Here is an 18,433-nt window from a genome sequence, read left to right on the forward strand (position 1 = left end):
TGTAAAGCTACCCCGAATTACCCCGGCGTCGACATGAATGGAACCAAAACCTCAAAACCTCAGGAAGAGAAAAAGCGAAGCGTTCCGACAGGGCTTAAGATATCCATTCTGTTACCCTCGTGGTCCACTTGTCAGTTCGTCTGACTACATTGCCAGCACAAGTACAGTTGTTCTTAAATTGAGCTATGATACCTTTTACAAGAGTTTGCTTCCCAGTTCAGGATGCTCGTTCGTGTCCTTGACCAGGGTGTCGAACCGGAACCGGAACCGAACCGAAAACCGGAACCGAACCCGAATTTTTGCCCGGAACCGGAACTGAACCGGAACCGTATTTTTTCCGCCATTTTGGAACTGAACCCGAACCGGAACGAATCGAAGGAACCGTTCCGAACCGGTTCCGGGGCCTCAGAAATGTGATTTTTAGTTTTCTATTCCGGTACCCTACCTTGCGTCTGAAGATATTATGCCACTCGCCAGACAGAATCATGAAATATTTTGCGTAGTCTGCAGTTCCCAAGGCCCATTATGTTCTCTTCTAATTATTGCCCTCAATTTAATGTAAAGTTGTCCGTATATACTATCAGTTTGCGTTAGGTACTGCCCATCTCTCCCAATTATCTTTTATATTTAGCATAACTTAAGTTATAACGCATATTACAAGGCAACATATCATGAAATATTCTTCATGGTTTCTATCTACATGGTGTTTAAAATCGTGTAAAGTTTTCAATGTGTTGTTAATTTAATTCGCATGCATCCCTGCCCACTTGTGAAGGCCTTCAGGGACACCATCAACAATAAATCCATATCTTCCACTTATTCTAGTTTGAATGGGCAGTTATATACAAACAGCACTTAGACACAAACACTCGCAGTTCTAAAAATAACGTCAGTTTTTCTTGTATACACTGCCGTTGTATCCTTTGGTTACTGCTCTAAGAGAACATGAGATATAAAAAATGGGGAATCCTAATTTACACTTTTAAAGTATATTTGATAGCATTTTTATGTTATTTTGAATTTGCTTAACCGTAATCTTAAGAGGCGGGTGGATTGAAGTCGATTAGTGCGGGTTAGCGAGTAGACTGTGGTGAATTAGTTAGGTGAGTGAATGAGCTAATGTGAATTAGTGGGACTGGTGTGTTGATTAATTTGGATTAAAGGAATTATCGGGTCAGTTAAGGCGGATTCGACGGTCGGACCAAACATGATATCTTTGGGGTCCTTGGCATTTGGAAATTTTGCAGCGTTCTCCTTCACGACCAATCAGAAAATTTTGTCACGCACAAAGTAGCCGCAGAATTATGTGACGACCGCCTGAATGCTCTAAAAGGTCTTTCTTTATGCCCGTATTGCGCTATTATGTTGTTGCTATATTAAAATTGACATCTCGCACTAAAGTTAATAACTAATTGCCTAATGCATATTTTATATTCATCAAAGGGTTTTCAAAGCGTGTGTATATATATGAGGGGAGACAGTTGGAAAGAAACTAAACTCCAAGAAAAAAAGGGAGGAACGATCAACTGGTTTGATGCAAGAGACGCCCGATAGCATTCTTCAATACCTTCTCTTTCTTTGTGTTACCGTTCTGCAGCCTCCCACAGGTGTAGTATATCAACCCCCGAACACAGCCCCCTCTAAGCTGAGGAAGCGGCGATAGCCCGTGCGCTTAACCAAAGCGGCCCCAAAACTCTCATAACAGACTCTTAGCAGGCGTGGTCCAACTTTGCCAACGGTCGATTGTATGTTGCAACACTTCTGATGATCAATCAGAGACCACCAACGAGGCCAGTCACGATTGTATGGGCACCAGCTCATACTGGCATCCCCGGCAAACATGATCACGAACCTCGTGGGTCGAGATTTGACTCGCTTAGCCAGCGCTGATGAAGCCCGGCCCGAGTGCATGCATCCTGCAGTCACAGACCAGGAAGTTACTCAGCACTATGGCCTCTTCTGTAGAACGTATTCCTCTCCGCACAAATCACTACCGATTAACCAGAAAAGATTACTCCTCACCCTGTGGGCATACACCTTCCCACACTACACCAGACTTCACCTCTTTGACGGAACACAACTCTCTCCATTTCGTTGCATCTGTGGAGAGCCTGGGAACCTCATACACATAGTAGGCGGCTGCGACAAGTGTGCCGTGGATCCATCCAACCTGCACGTTTCCATAGAGAATTGGGAGACAGCCATGGCCAGCTCCGGCCTGGAAGATCAGTGGCTCTTGATGGAAACGGCTGTCGATTCGGCCCCCTCGAATGAGGACGCCTTTTTGAAACCTTGACTCGATTGAATTAAATAAACTTCACTCTCTCTCTCTCTCTCTCTCTCTCTCTCTCTCTCTCTCTCTCTCTCTCCAAGTGATCATTACTGCTGCTTGTGACTTCACTTGGCTATCATCTTTCCTAGAGCCCAATCGCTGTCACCGGTCGCTGAAGGGCCATTAGCAAGTTCCTATCTCCGGTGGTTACCTATCCAATGCCGTCCTATACACGCCGTCCAATGAGTCTTTAGAGCCATTCTTTCTTTAGAACAGCTCTGTTAGCAGATAAAAGATGAGCAGAAGGAAATTTCTCTAAATGCCACCTGCTACGCTTGGCAGTCGGCGCCACATACTCGTCACACTACCATGGAAAACATTTTTCAGGTACAGTTAAAGGAGCTCTTCAACAATTTAGATAAACTCGCCGCGGTGGCTCAGTGGCTAAGGCGTTGAGCTGCTGAGCACACAGACGCGGTTTAGATTCCCGGCCGCGGCGGCCGCTTTCTGATGGAAGCGAAAAGCGAAAACGTCCGTATGTCCGAAATTTCGGCGCACGTAAAGATCCCCAGGTGAACAAAATTAATCCGGAGCCCTCAACTATGGCGCGCCTCGTCGTCGGCGTTGCGCCGGCGCGTTAAACCCAAGAATAAATAAATAAATAAATAAATAAATAAATAAATAAATAAATAAATAAATAAGTAAATAAATAAATAAATAAAAATGACAGTAACTAAATAAATCAACTTTCCATAAACGCTTTTACTCTTTTTCGCATCTGGAAGCATTGCGAAAACTATAGCTATTGCCAGCACAGAGCAACAGTGCGTGATTTGCTAGTCGCTGCAAATGCCCCTTCCGTTTCTGGTTCGCTTTTGTGGCTTTTTTTAAGTGGCTATCAAATGCCCTGAAAGGCATTTTGAGCACACTAAATGAACTAGCGCAACCGTCAGATTGGGTCGTCAACGTCCTCTGTGCCAAGTATTACTCTTTTACGCGCAGCGGAAAGCTCACACTTTTGTTGCAAAGTTTGTCGCTTTTTTCTCACCCTTTCCTTCGTGTTTTTGGATGCCGCCATCTTCACATGTCTACATCATCAATTCCCAGATGTTCGTCATGAGCTAGACATCCTGCTATTGGGCGACTTTTTCACGCACTTCCGGCAAAGAGATGAGTCGTCTGCTCAGCGTCGGCTCGCCGGCTGATCTGCCAGCGTAGCGCCGGAGTGTTTGGTCATTTCACGACAAACGAAACAAGGGTAAACAAACGCTTAACCGTTTGTATCGAATGCAACACGGCCATAACACGACATGGATATTCTCTTACCTGAGTACGTTTCATAAAGAAAGCGTTGAAGCCCCGTGGCACTTCTTTCTTGCAATCGCAGAGAACGCCCTGAGCCGAATGCCCGGGTTTGGCGCATACATTTTATTCAACTTCCAAACAATCCAGAGATGCGTTTCGAACGAACACAACATGCGTTGCAAGTCCAAACCGCGATTGACAGACGATGGGTTGCCCTCCTCCTGCCCCTCGTAAATTCGGCACTCACCTCGCGCGCGGTTTGCGGGGACGAACAGCAAGTCACTTAACTCTGGCGCACAAGCCGAGATGGCTTTTAGCCACACACACTGCACATACGCCATGCGAGGTTGAGTCGTACGCCGCTTGAGAAAGATAATCCAGACCATGGGAAGCACTATCCACCCGCAGAAGCACAACGTCGCATTTCATCGCGAAACAAAGGCGTCCACAACACACACACCATCGCCTCCTGTAATGCCAAACGCATCTCGCACTTCCAAATGGGAGTGAGTAGTATGCCTGCAGTGCCCATATGCCGCGAGGTGGGGCCCCAAGCTGAACCGGGATCACGGAACCGTAACTGACTTCTGGAGCGGTTTGTGCCTTGTTGCCAAGGCAACCGATGTTTGAGATTGTCAAAGAAATGGCGCTCGCCCCAGCGCTAGAAAGCTCAGAGCCGCGGCGGAGAATGTTTTGCCAACGTTGCCGCTCTCCACCACGCGTCGCCCCAAGCTGAACTGGTCAGATGATTGAAGCGTTTTGTGTACGGGTTCTGTATCGGTTCAAAATGTATTTTTCACATTGCTCCGGCAGGAATTACCACCGCCGCAAAATAAGACCCGGCACCAGAGGGGCCACATCTGATACGGCGCTTTTTGGATAAACAGTGCGCGGTGCATCAAGGGAACGAGCGCACGACCCTCCCCGTGCGGCTGCGAGTTCGCCGCCGATAAAAAGTCATGTGCCGCCAGCAACGTACACCGCGAAAGGGCAAGGCCAGGCCGCCGCATACATGCGGCCAGATTTTTCGTTCGCTTTTCCAGCCTTGAGCGGAGTGCGTGCGGGATTCATGGTGTCAACAAAGCTTGCCCGTAGCAGACGACGGTCTGAGCAGCGCAATAGCGGAAGTACGTCACCGCTGCGGAGCGCAGCATCATGGGAGGCAAGGCTCGCGAGCCGTCAACAGCGGAGAGTAAGTCGAAAGGAGGAGGAAACTCGGAGCGACGATAATGCGCGGTTTTTGATTTACGATTTCTCAGCTAATACTCATCGCTTTAACAAAATTCTTGCGGGAGGAGATTGCAAATACATTGCTTTATTTGGGTGCATGTACATCCATGCATCGGCGGAAGGTATTTCAGGACCCCTTTAAGGAAAGCCGGCAAACAGCCGCTGCACCGCTGTAATGACGTCATTCAGCGGTCGAAGAACGCCGAGACCAGGAAGGAGAGAAAAACATTTTGAGCAAGTTTCTATGTTATCTGACGAGGAGAGAGCAGTAATTTTTGGCTGAGGCACATTGCGACCCCATAATCTAATGTGTTGGTTGACTACTTTCTGCAAGCACTCAAGATTTAGCAAAAAGTTAAAAAAAGTGTTGCAGCGTCACTTTAGTTTGGCGAAGACAAAATATTTGGGCAAAGAAACCTTCATTATGACTTTGTTTTTATGCCGACTTGATAAGGAAACGAAAACGAGCGCAAAAAAATTACCAGAAAAAAACACGCCTGCTTTTTTTATTCGAACCCGCTTGAACCCGTTTGAACCGGTTCGAACCGGTTCGAACCGGAACGGAATGGTGCTCTGGAACTGAACCCGAACCGAACCCGAAAGGCTTGAACCCGAACCCGAACCGAACCCGAAAAAATTCCGGTTCGACACCCTGTCCTTGACTGTCACTCCTATCATTATTCGCTCCATGGCTCGTGGCGCCGGCCGAAGCATGCTTTCTTATTGTTTGGTATTGCGCCAAGTTTCTGCTCCATATGTCATGACCGGCAGAACGCATTGGTTAAATACTTTTATTTTGAGGGATATATGTAGCTTACTTTCATTATAATGAACAGTAAGTTACCTTTATTTCCCAAAATAAAAGTATTTAAACGAACCTAAAAGAAAGGTATGTTATTGCTTGCCGAGTGTGCCCCAACCCATTCCTATTCTGCTCCGGATTTCTTTCTTGTGGTTTTGATCAGCAGTGCCAGCCTGTACAAGACACTTACATTCTTCTACTTCTTCCAGTATTTCGCTACCAATGCTGAAGAGGGCGCTTTCAACATGTTTATTTATCATTACTTAAGATTTACTCACATTTCTTTAACCCCACTGCGGAGCTTTCTCATTTTACATCTTCAATCATTTTTTGCAGTTCTGCCGATTCACTTAGACTATATCGTCTGCAAACCTGAGATGACTGAAGCATTCCCCGTTTATCCGTAAACCTACGTTTTCTCAGTCAAGCTTCCTGAATACCCCCTCCCGAAATGCTGTGAGCGGTTTTGGTGAGATGGTATCTTCCTATCTTACTCCCTTTTGGAACGGGAACTTCTTGCTTTGCTTGTGAAGGGTTATCCTGCCCGTATATTCTTCATATATGTCGTCTAGGAGTCTTATTTAGCTGTATTCTATACATCCTTTGGTTTTTTTACGCTGCTGAGACTGCTCCAGTGTCTACTGAATCACGGCCGCTCGATGGAAACTAGGACCTAGTTTCCATCGAGCGGCCGTGACTGAATCAAGTGCTTTTACATAATCTATAAATTTCCCGTACAGAGGTTTATTATGCTCTGAAGATTTTTATTTTACCTCATTGATGACACTGATGTGATCTGCTGTAGAGTATCCTTTTTTAAACCCAACCTGTTCCCTGGGTTGTTGAAACTCTAGGTTGTCACTTATGCGGTAAACAGCTTGCAAACAACTCGGAGTAGTCTAATGGGTCTGTTTAAGATTTTTGTCTCCCTTCCTGTGACTCAGAACTATGTTGGCGTTTTTCCAGGCTATGGGTACTTCTAAAGTCCTTAAGCGTTTTGAGAATGGTTTAGCAAGCTTTTCCAGTACAAAATGTCCACCCTCTTTTACAAAGTCCGCGGTTATGCTATCTCCGCCAGCAACTTTTCCTCTTTTCATGCCCTTGGGCGGCTTATTGCCCATTAGGCATCAAAGCAGTTGCCGCGTGCGTCAGGTGCAAGGGTACTTGAAGATTCGAATAGAATGCAGACCAGTGGGGTTCACCGAGTTCACTTTCATGATCATGTGTTTCCAGGGTTAGTCGCTATTCCGAGACATATTTTCCGGCTTTGTCCGTTTTAGAGCGCTAGCTCTTAAGCACCCGCTCCCGTGGTTTTACGTCGCCGTTGGCCTCCTAGTAACTGAGCGAACGAAGAGGATACCGACAACAGACAGGCGACATAGAGAGAGCAGGAAAGCGGATGAGGAAGGTATGGCGAAAATGTGAGGCGGAGGGCGGTATGCCGAGGCCGCGCGAAACATGGCGCGTGCCGTCGAGCATTCGACGATCATGGGATTACTTCCGGAGACGAAGGAAGTGCTGCGTCTGCCACTGCAGCTAAATGAGCCGCCAATGCCAGAATCCAGAGGTGCGCACCGCTGAAGCAGCAGTTGTGCGCCTCGCAGACACCGTAACAGAACGGCAGTAGTGGCTACCTACTTGCATGTGGGTCTGTCAGCAATTCCCCTTGGTACGTTTGATAAATTTGGCAAGCATCTGCCGAAAAATTGGAGAGTGGCTTTCTGATGTTTACTTCTCACCTACCGCGCTCACCGAAGACGTAGTGCGCATCCTGCGCCTCGCATTAACCGCCCACCGATCTACACCGACTTGAGCAGTTTCGGGACTTTACGCTAAATATGAAGACAACTAGAGCTTCCCTACCTCTAATGTGCGAGAACATCCCGTTCATGTTGCTTGTAGCGCCTCCCAAGGCTTTCACCCCCTCACGAAATGCTTGCAAGAACTATGGTCTTCGGGGTGGCTTACGAGACACCGCTTTCATGCGGGGAGGCCTACATCGGTCAGACGGGCAGATGTGTGAATGATCGGGCACGCGAGCATAGTTCTTCTCTTAGCAATAATACGCGCGCGCATTTACACGCGCATTGCGAAGATTGCAGGCCTGTCAGTCTTTTGGAAAAATGCAGACCTTGCTTTGAGCAGATTCGAATGCTCGGCAGGAGTGATAATACAGTGGCGAGGAAGCTCTTGGAAGCGTTTTGTATTAAGCAGAAAGGGGACAGGTGCGTCAGCGATGCATCTGTGCTTTCGCGTGCCAGCGAGTTTGAGTTTTTGAAAACGTCATTTTGATCATGTCCATCTGTTTGATGCTTTCCATTTAGTGCATCCTAAGGCGCGTGCTCCTAATGATACATGTATAAATATGAGATGATGCTTCAATAAATGTTAGTTGCAAGTGAGCGCTTGTGCCGGTTTACTGTCGTTGTCGAAGTCCCGCTCTATTTTTTCAATCACTACATGTGGCGCTGTGCCAGTCCACAAGAGAGAGAGAGAGAGAGAGTAAACTTGTTTATTGCGAAAAGCAATGGGGAGGAGTCCTCAGTCCAAGACCCCTTGAGCTTTCCCCGCCTCAACAGCCCTCAACACCAGCAGGCGCTGGTCATTGAGGTCGGAGCTGGTCAGAGCTCTCTCCCAAAGCTCGCGAGAAGAAATGGAGGGATTTTGCGAATGTAGTGGGGCGCGCGCGCAGCCCCCTACCATATGAAAGAGCGTCCCGGGGGCTCCGATGAAGCGGCATAGCGGGGAATATATGGTGGGGTGCAAGATATGGCATTTAGTGGGATGAGTGAAAGTATTCGTCTGGAGTGCGGGGAGCTGCCGTTCTTCTTCTTTCGTTTAGTGTTTATGCGGTTCTGGGTAGGTGATACGTCCCAACCTGTAGTGCTGTGTTATTTCGTGATACGTGATCAGCGGGGTTGGCCTCTCCTGCTCACTTCCCGGGGCCCGGCGGGATAACTCTCGGGCCAACAGGTGGGCGGTTTCGTTGCCCGGGACTGCAGAGTGGGCGGGTGCCCATGTGATCATGATAGATCTGTCTGGTGGACGCTGGCAGATGATTTGGTGTGTTGTCCGGTGAATTCATCCGCACGAGAAGTTGCGGCACGCTTGCTGCGAATCTGTGATGATTACGCTGGCGGTAGTTTGCGTTATGGCGAGAGCGATGGCCGCTTCTTCCGCTTGCAAGGGGTCGTATCCGGGTAGGGTTAGGGTGTTGACGTGGTTATTGTTCTGGACAACCACGGCTGTCATTGCTCTTATGCCGGGAGAGGAAGACGCGTCCGTGTATACTGTGGTTGGTTCCCTCCCCTAGTATGTGTGGATGGCCTTTGCTCTTGCTTCCCTGCGCCCAGTGTGATGCACAGGGTGCATGTTTCTAGGGAGCGGTGAGACGTACAGCTGTTTCCTGATATTGTGGTCGAGAATTCTCATTTGAGATGTCTGACGCTGAAGAGGGGATGTGAGCCCCAAACGAGAGAGAAGATTCCTCCCTGTGCTTGTAACTCCCAGCCTCAATATTTGGCTCGAAAGACGGGCTTCTATAAGCTCGTCGGCTGTATTGTGCAGGCCCAGCTTCAATAGCTTGTCGGTGGCCGTGCTGACGGGAAGTCCGAGTGCCTGTTTGTAGGCCTTCCGAATGATGACATCGAACCGTTCGATTTCTGACTTGGAGAGAAGAGCGTGGTATGGCGTATGTAATTCTTGAGATTATGAATGCTTGGACGAGGCGGAGGGTGACCTCCTCGCGCATTCCCTGTGTTTTGGTGGTCACACGCCTGATCATATGTGTGAATTGGTCCGAGGTATGTTTCAGCCTATTTATTAGGATGGAGTTTGTTCGATCGGCTTGAAAGATCATACCGCAAGGCTCGCCTAAGCTTTCGTCAAGCGGTCATGTGTACGGAACTGCCTTGTATGTACGCTGAATGCGGACCACAATTTCGAGCAAAACATTTCTCATGTATTTTGTCATGTTCTGTTCAGATTCCAGAGCTACGAACTATCCTTCAAGAAGATGGATACTTGACAGAAATTGCGACTGATGGGAACTCCATGACGCAAGCTGGCGTCGTCAATTCTCCGAACTACTTCATCGACTTTTACCTGGAAAACAGGTGGGAGCCGTGCAACCTTTGAATGTAGCGAGCATAAACATTTTGAGGAGCTTTAAGAGAAGCTCATGGACGCACAACGATTAGCTTTCAATGCAAAGCAAAATAACATAATTTCATTGGGACCCTGCAACTTAAATATGCCTTCTCTGTGTGTTTTGCTCACCGTGCTATACAAATTTATTGAAAATACAGTAGAATCTCGATAAACGGAAATCGCTTAAACGGCATTGCCGCTTAAACGGAACAGTATCCTTTAAGTTGGTTGGTACTCTCGGTAATCGGAACTGAAATTTCTGCGTCACCGTGTAAACGGAACCCGCAATGAAACTTCTCGTGAAACCCATTGGCATGATAATGAGCTTTTTACGGTTCCGGCTGTTTCGTTTTTGTTTTTCTTTCTTCCTCCATGTTTTTTTTCGCCTCGTTGACCTCGTTAGCCTCGTCTCGTAAGGGTCAGCAGTGTTAGCGCAACGAATGCAACATCTTCTTGTTCCAGTCGTTCGGTCTCGATTCAAGACGCCAAGGTTACAGGGCTCAGCTCCTGCCGCCTCGTTTGTGCCATTGTGGTGCTATTAGCGCTTCATTACCGCATTGCCGTCTTCTAAATTCGGTGGCTCGTAAGCACTCCCGAAGTTGAGGCCTCTATCCTCCGTAAAGATGCAGTTGCAAGGACTCAAACAAAAACAATTGATGCATTTTGTAGGGCACAGCGACTCATTGTTGCCAAATCAACTTTGTGGATGCTGTGCCTAGCCTCTTGTAGTTTTCTTGCTTTCTGAAAAACTATCAGCTACATTCACCTTATAGTGCTCAAAGTTTCATGATATGGTATTAAGAGTGCGTATTAAAAGCGTAACTTTCTAGCCGGAAGTACAGTAGACTCTCGATAAACGGAACTTCAAGGGATCGAAAAAATTAGTTCCGTTTAACAGGAGTTCCGTTTAGCAGGGCACAGCGACTCATTGTTGCCAAATCAACTTTGTGGATGCTGTGCCTAGCCTCTTGTAGTTTTCCTGCTTTCTGAAAAACTATCAGCTACATTCACCTTCTAGTGCTCAAAGTTTCATATGGTATTAAGAGTGCGTACGCACATAAATTTGCACTTTCACACATCTATTTCAGTAAACGGAACACTATCAGCTACATTCACCTTCTAGTGCTCAGAGTTCCATGATATGGTATTAAGAGTGCGTAAGCACATAAATTTGCACTTTCACATATCTAATTCAGTAAACGGAACTCCTGTTAAACTGAACTAATTTTTTCGATCCCTTGAAGTTCCGTTTATTGAGAGTCTACTGTACTTCCGGCTAGAAAGTTACGCTCTAGTTAAGGGTTAACGCAATGTTACCGGGTATTTTTTTAGCTTTTTATGCGTTCCATAAAAATTAAAAAAAACAGAGTTTCTTAAAATTAAAAAAAACAGAGTTTTTTTTTTGACCAAGATGCACAACATTCATTTCTTTTGGGCAAGATTTGCAAACAACAAGCATACAAACAAATCGGCCTTGTGTTTTATATCCACAGCATATGAGGGCATGTTCGTGCTCATATTCATCGATGTGTTTTACTAACCAGGTTTCCCTGCGTACGGCAATGGTGCCCTATGTTACAGGTCGATCGAGCAGTCGTACTCACAGCTGCCCAAATTCATGTGCTACACACTGAGCTGGCGCAAGCACAAGAGCATGGAATACGTGCATCAGAACCCGCTATACTTTGGTGAGTGTTCAGCTTAGTGCGGGCCCCAAAGGAGTGGTATAATGCACTGGGAGGCGCTTTCAATGCCACAATACTACGACAGCAGGCGGTTTGCTTTAAGGTCTCAAGAAGGGCAGGAAACAAAAGAGCCGGGTGTCGAACCGGAACCACACCGAACCAAAAACCGGAACCAAATCGGTATTTCTTCCGGAACTGAACCCGAACCCCGGTCGTTATTTTTTGGTACGGTGAACCAGAATTGGAACTGAACCAAAAATTAAATAACGGTTATCGGTTCATGACAAAATGGTTCGCCACCCCTTGCAGATAATGCGCTGTAAATGCCATACGGGGCTTTTCCCTTTATCAATTTGGTATCCTCTCACACGGTTTTCCCATCAGAACAATCACACCACCACCAATGCTCCAATCGGGTGCGGAGCATAAGCAATGGTACGAGCGCCAGTTTTGCAATGATATGTTGCCGCTGGTAGCGCGAGAAGAGTGCGGGGCTCAGAAGACGAAATGTCACACTCTTGGCAGCATGCCGGCGACATGGTTTTGCCATGCCCGTGCTGGAACTGTGCATGGCCAACAAAGACTGACAAATTGCTTCACTGCTTAGCGGCAAGGTCCTACACCCAAAATGTGCGTACTTTTTTTAAATTTCATACTTTCCTTAAGAAGTTTGCACATCTCGAAAGTGTAAATACCAAAAGTGTGACACACAGGAGTCGCAAAGTGGCTTAGCCGTTTGGCTGCTGACCACAAGGATGCGGGTTAGATCTCAGCCCCCTGCGGCTGTTTTACGGTGCTGTGAGTGAAACCCTGCTTCACTAAGCCTGCTGAGTACGAAAACCAAGCTTCGTTCGCCGGGTAAAAATAGTGCCACTCAAATGGCAAATCGGGTACAAAATTTTGTGGGGTGTCCAGAGTAAGCAACGAATAATGCGCAAAAACAGGTGCAATTACGTACAGAGGGCAACACACTTGTCTATAACACAGGTTTCATACTTATAGCCTTATCTTGCCTCGGCCGAAAAACATTTCAAGAGAACTATTGTGTCATTCTGAAGTATTAACCATATATTTTGACCTCAACGTTTTTTGTGACAAGTTTGAGCCCGCAGTTTTGCAAAGTAACTAGTTGAAGTTGAACTCGGTGTTATAGACAAGGGTGTTGCGCACTGTACGCGTGATGCGTGTGATTATGATATCTTGTTATGAGCTCTTCTCATTGTATGAGTACGGAATATGCACTGAAAGAGCATTCAGCGCACGAGCATAAAAGCAATTACAGACAGGAACGATCATCATGTACACCTGATAGCTAGCGGCTTCTGCAGAACTATGCATTCGCGGGATTCAGAGAATAAACTGCTTTGACATGGCGCAGGCTTATTTCACGGACACGACAAATAAAGCTTGTTCAATAAACTCGTATTTAGCATGCGTCGCGTAGATAAAAAAACAGAAGACTAAGGACCGAGAAAAAAGGTAAGTCGGAAATTTTTTTACAAACAATATAAAAGAAAAATGATTGAAATAACGAAACAAAAGAGCAAAAATTAGTGTTTGCGTAAATTTTCGGAGAATATTCAAAAAGCTGTATAGTGATATTTCAACTGCGTAATGTAAAATGGGAGAGGGGGTAGTAAACATGGACAATAAAAAGTTCACTAAGGAAAAATATGAAATCATGCGTAGTTACAAAGGTAAGCTATCGCAGCTGATCCGGAAAAAGTGGGTGCGATCAACGAATACTTGCGTCTCAGAAGGCCGTTCCAGCGCTTTAAGTACCTCAGGTAGAAAATGAGATAGAACAGTGCTGGCGTTATGAACGATGGGTTCAACCAGGCGGGAGAGATCTAAGTGATGTACTATAAACGGAACGTCGGGCTTCAAAGGACAAGATCCTGAAGGACATTCAAATAAGAAGTTATTAAATGTTGCAAATAACAATTCCATCAAATTTCTTCTAGAAGCAACTAGATGAGTAGTTTTTGGAATGCAGAAGGTTTAAGATATCCCTTATCAATAGTTATAATTCGGTTACAGCTATCTTGTGGATATGCTGTTTCCAAAGGTGATTAAATCCTGCGAAAGTGTTTACACATTCTACAAATATACGCTGTAAAAAAGAGTACCCTCAAATCTGCAAGTAGAATTTAGTGGTATCATACGCGCATTTGGTGACGTATATTTTTGCTGGGAAACGCGAGCGAATGATTACAGCATGGAACAATCGGGTTAGCTCTGCACTTGAGTACACGACTAGTTTTATTGTTTGAATTATTTTGTTCAGTATCTTTATAAAAGCCACCCATGCCCCCAGCCTCCTCAGTATGAACTAAGAGGAGGAGGAGGAAGAAAAACGTTTATTTATATTTTTTTAGTGGTTGGGCGGCACTCCACCGAGAGCTCGTGCCCCGTGCGATAGTTCACAACGGGGTCAGCAGGGGTGGTAACCCTGCTTTAACAAAACAGCGCGAAGCACGGGACAAAGGGAAGATGAAGACAAAACAAGCGCTGACTATCAACTGTTTATTTGAAAGCAAAGAACGAAATATATAGGCGAAATGTTATCAAAGAGTAGCCGCGCGCATGATCAGTGAATGAATTAGTGAATGTAGTGAATGTACACCACAGTTCGACAAATGTAGTATCTTACGAAGATACAAGGGTCAGCGCACGCGCGAAATTTGCGAAGCGTTTGCGATACACAAAAGAGGAACCTCGTGTGTAAGCACCCCTTCAGTAGCTCTCCTGGAAAAAGAAAAATCATACCTGTCAAGATAGCTTCTTCCATTGATTGTGACTTTCCCTCTGTTAGCAAATAGTCTAATTCATTCACTGATCATGCGCGCGGCTACTCTTTGATAACATTTCGCCTATATATTTCGTTCTTTGCTTTCAAATAAACAGTTGATAGTCAGCGCTTGTTTTGTCTTCATCTTCCCTTTGTCCCGTGCTTCGCGCTGTTTTGTTAAAGTTATGTACCAACTTGCCCAACTACAATCCCTGCTGGTAACCCTGGTCCAGGGCTCCAACGGCCTCTGCTGCTTTGCGTGCCCGCTGAATCAGACAGACATGGTCTTCACAACAGGCGCTGGCCAGCCGTGTCTCCCATTGCTCGGCATTAGGGTATCTGATTTTTGGGACAGCCGTTGTGATTTGGCATTCCCATGTGGTGTGGTACGGGGTAGGTTTTTCTTGATGGCACAATGGGCATGCGTCTTCATATCGAGTTGGATAAATTTTATTCAGCACGTTTAAGTTTGGGAAAGTGCCTGTCTGCAGCTGTCTCCAGTCGGTGGCTTCTCTGCCCTGCTCAGGGATTCGTGTGGCGGAGGGTACCTTTTCCTGACACCCCTGTAGTATGCCAATGTGGCCGAGTATTCCGAAAAGACTGGCGTGGGTTCTTCGAGGTCGGAATCATCGGGAGCTCGGTTGGTAGTACAGCCTCGAGCTACCCTGTCCGCATCTGTGTTTCCCTTTATTCCCGATCGCGCCGGGCCCACAGGATCCTGTGGTGAATCTAGGTTGATGATCAGAGTGTTGAGGTACGCCACCTAGAGCCTGGAGGAGTTCACGGAGTGCGCAGTGGCTTATTCGTCCCTTCAAAAAGTGCCGACAGGCCTCTCGCGAGTCGGAAACTATTGCAAATGACCGGCCCGTCCGGATGCCTTCCGCCGCAGCCAGAGCGACAGCTGGCTCCTCGGCGTCTGTCACGCTACAATGTCGTAGCGAGCCACAGGTGATCATATGGAGGTCTGAGTCTATGACTCCAGCCACCCTTCGTCCTTTCCTTGGATCTTGTGTGGCTGCGTCCACGTACACTGTACTGTTCTTGGAGGAGAGCGTGCGGCGATTGTAATCCGCTCGTGCTCGGCGTCTACCTTGATGGAGGTTGGGGTCCATGTTGGGTCCATTGGGGTCCATGAGGGCCACGTGGAACGTCCAGCGGATGTCATCAGGAATGTCTGTTATCTTGGACATTTCTCTGATCTGTTCGGTGTAACCCAGCTGTTGCAGGAGCGTCCTACCCGTCGGGGTCTGCATCAGCCTCTCAGTCTGGGCTTTCAGTTGGGCTTCTTTATGTTCTTGGAATAGAGATTTCCCCTCCTCGTTCCCCAGCCAGTCCCACCAATCCCTTTGCCCTTCTCGGCTTGCAGGCAAATGACGTCCAATGCCACCCGAAAACGGCCTACAAATGAAAACAATGGGCAGTCAATCTGAGTACTGTTAATGGCGCTTGTCCTCAATTTGAAGTTTTCTTCCTTTGACCAATTATCTTCACTTGCACAATTATCACGACTGAATGTGTTAACTTCGCCAATTATGCATCTTTGTGCAGATGCAATACGTTGCACCACTATTCACCACGATTCTTTTTCGGGTTTTGGTTTGTTTTTTGGGAATAGTTTTTTGGGTTTTGAATTTGTGAAGGCAGTGTTAAAATAGTTATTTTTCTATTTGTTGAGGGAGAAAGAAAGGGAGAGAGAGCGCTTTTTGAGCTTCAAAGTTAGAAGTGGATCCTCATTTTAGAAAGCCATGTGTCGACAGCGCGAGATTTATTTACTTATTTTAGGCCTGCTATTTTTTTCACGCCTTTAATGTCTAGACTACTCTAATGGTAGGCTGGCTTATCTCCGCCAATTATGAAAATTTCTGCAGATACATGGCGACCGACGGTTGGTGCTGTAGGGTACTCCGCCGAAAACGTTAAAGTAGCAATCCACACGGTGCTGCGACAAAACGCGCTCAGCGAATAGTAGCCCCGCACATCAGACATAAGTCAGTCATAAGGCAGGTGGCTCCATAGAGCTTACCTGCCACGGTGGCTGAGTGTCTCGGCACAACGTTGTGGGTCTATTCAAGACCCCGGAGGCTATTGTGCGTGGTGGAGGCAAAAGACCAAAAACAAATGTCCATGAGTGCGAGATATCGGCACACGTTGATGTTCAACGTGTCCATATTGCTAGTAGCGGCAGGGCAAGTGAGACGAGCCACGGTTGACGATGAAGTGATGTATTTACGAGCAAGTCATCAGAAAGAGCCCGCCGCGGGATTTCTGATAACCGGCTCGTAAATACACGCACTGCACACAGGTTAATTTTTGCCTTCGTCAGAGGCTGGTACCGCAGCAGCATTTTGTTGCGGCGCCTTCAGATCAGGGGATCGGCCAATCAGGGGATCGGCCAATCAATAGAAGATGGTGAAAATAAATGGAATTCAGATTTAATTACGAGGCGCTTAGAGAAGATAATTTAGACCGGTTGGAAAGAGCTTTGGTTCAATAAACGACAGAAAAAAAACTAGAAATCAGGGCGACAGTGACCAATCACAATCATAAAGTGAATCTATTAGAATTTTCAATTAAGCGCAGAAGGGCAGAGCATAGATCTCAACGGCAGAAGCCCGTTTCGGAAGCCTCGAATGATAGTAGAGCCGGCAATGATAGGGATATCCCCAGACGGCAGTGCGCAACCTCCAGGAACTGACGTCTGAGACGTGAAAAACGTCGACATGTCAATAGGTAGCATTTTCCGCCGTCTTCTTCGTCGTCTTCTCATTACACAGCCCCAAAAGGGGCACCTTGTGTATTTGACGCGATGGGACGGTATTGGCGACACCACGGACCCCGAGCCCCCACGCATAAGCTATAACCAACCCTGGCGATATGTTGAGAGGTGGAGGGTAGAAGCAGACCTCCTACGACTACGGGATGCACTCCTTATTTCACGAATAAGGTACCATGCAGCCTACACCAACTTCACCAAAACTCAGGAAGAAAGAATCAACCCTCTGATTGGGAAGGCGGCGGAGATAGCGCTAAGCATTCTAATCAACGCCAGCACCAAGCGATTTCTTGAGACGGGAACGCACAATACGCTGGAGGAGATCGTAGCTGTCTACAGGTACAACCAGTACCTCAGACTTCAAGCAACAGTTGTAGGGCAACAAGCCGCTTGCTCTCCACCACTTTCGTTTTTTTTCTTTCAATTCCTTTGATGTCCTGGGGGAAAATGGCGCAATAAAAAAAAGATACTTCAGTGTATAGGGTACACACCCCAGCACCCTATTATACGACTAGAACTTCTGAACCCAGGCACGGCCAACCTGCTTAAAGTTGCACCCATACGAAGACACATGCATTGTCAACGCAACACGGTCAGAAGGAGCATCCGAGCCAAATACCTGGATAAACGAGCAAGTGCGGACCAATTCAACAACCACATATACACAGATGCAGCAGTAACAGACACAGCAGCAAGTACAGCGTATGCTGACCTCGAAGGAAAATTGGAGTACCAGCAGTGCATCCCCCTATGGAACCCATCTGGGATGAACTCACAGCCATCGCCACTGCCATTGCCCACACATCCAGCCCCACGAAGCGCACGTACATATACACGGACTCAAAAAGCACCTGTCACCAACTGCTATGCAGGGAACTGCCAGGACCAATAGCTACGGCCATCAACAACAGCATCAAGGGAGCTGTAACAGCGTACTGGATACCTGGGCATAGAGGAATGACAGGTAACGAAAAAGCTAATCAGCTGTCCCGAGAAGCCGCAGCTCGGGCTCCTGCCAACCTCGAACGAAATAAAGCGCTCACGGTCCGGACTGCACCTAAATTGAAGGACTACTCCACAGGAAGGGGAGAACTACCTCAACTCTCCGACACACTCACAAGACACCAAGCAACCCTGATGAGACCCAATAAGACAAGCTCAAACAGACACCTTTGACAGTTCAGCTAGACTGAACAAGATTTATTTCTTTATCATAGTACCCACAGCGCCTCTTCAAGGCATTACAGGGGGGGGGGGGAGAGAAAGTAGAAAATCATACAAAATACAGGCAGGACAGAAATATCACTTAAAGCACAATGACAAGCCAAAACCCGGCATGTGCAACGAAGATACACTACAAAGAACACGTTAATACATCATTAGACATAATTGTCACACCATTTCTGGGTAACTTATTCCATTCACT

At 46.9% G+C, this 18,433-nt stretch overlaps 1 protein-coding gene across 1 annotated transcript in view; it reads left to right on the forward strand.

Moving 5' to 3' along the window:
* The window catches only part of LOC144165034 (uncharacterized), a 111,574-nt gene that overhangs the window by 15,648 nt on the left and 77,493 nt on the right, over window positions 1-18,433 (forward strand). The window contains exons 5-6 of the mRNA XM_077695194.1: window positions 9,594-9,724; window positions 11,340-11,446. Coding sequence (XP_077551320.1) covers window positions 9,594-9,724; window positions 11,340-11,446 — 238 coding nt within the window. The remainder of the gene's footprint in view (window positions 1-9,593; window positions 9,725-11,339; window positions 11,447-18,433) is intronic.

This window comes from Haemaphysalis longicornis, unplaced genomic scaffold (assembly GCF_048455015.1).
Source record: "Haemaphysalis longicornis isolate Haplotype H1 unplaced genomic scaffold, Haemaphysalis longicornis Haplotype H1 scaffold_14, whole genome shotgun sequence".
Taxonomy (NCBI): Eukaryota; Metazoa; Arthropoda; class Arachnida; order Ixodida; family Ixodidae; genus Haemaphysalis; species Haemaphysalis longicornis.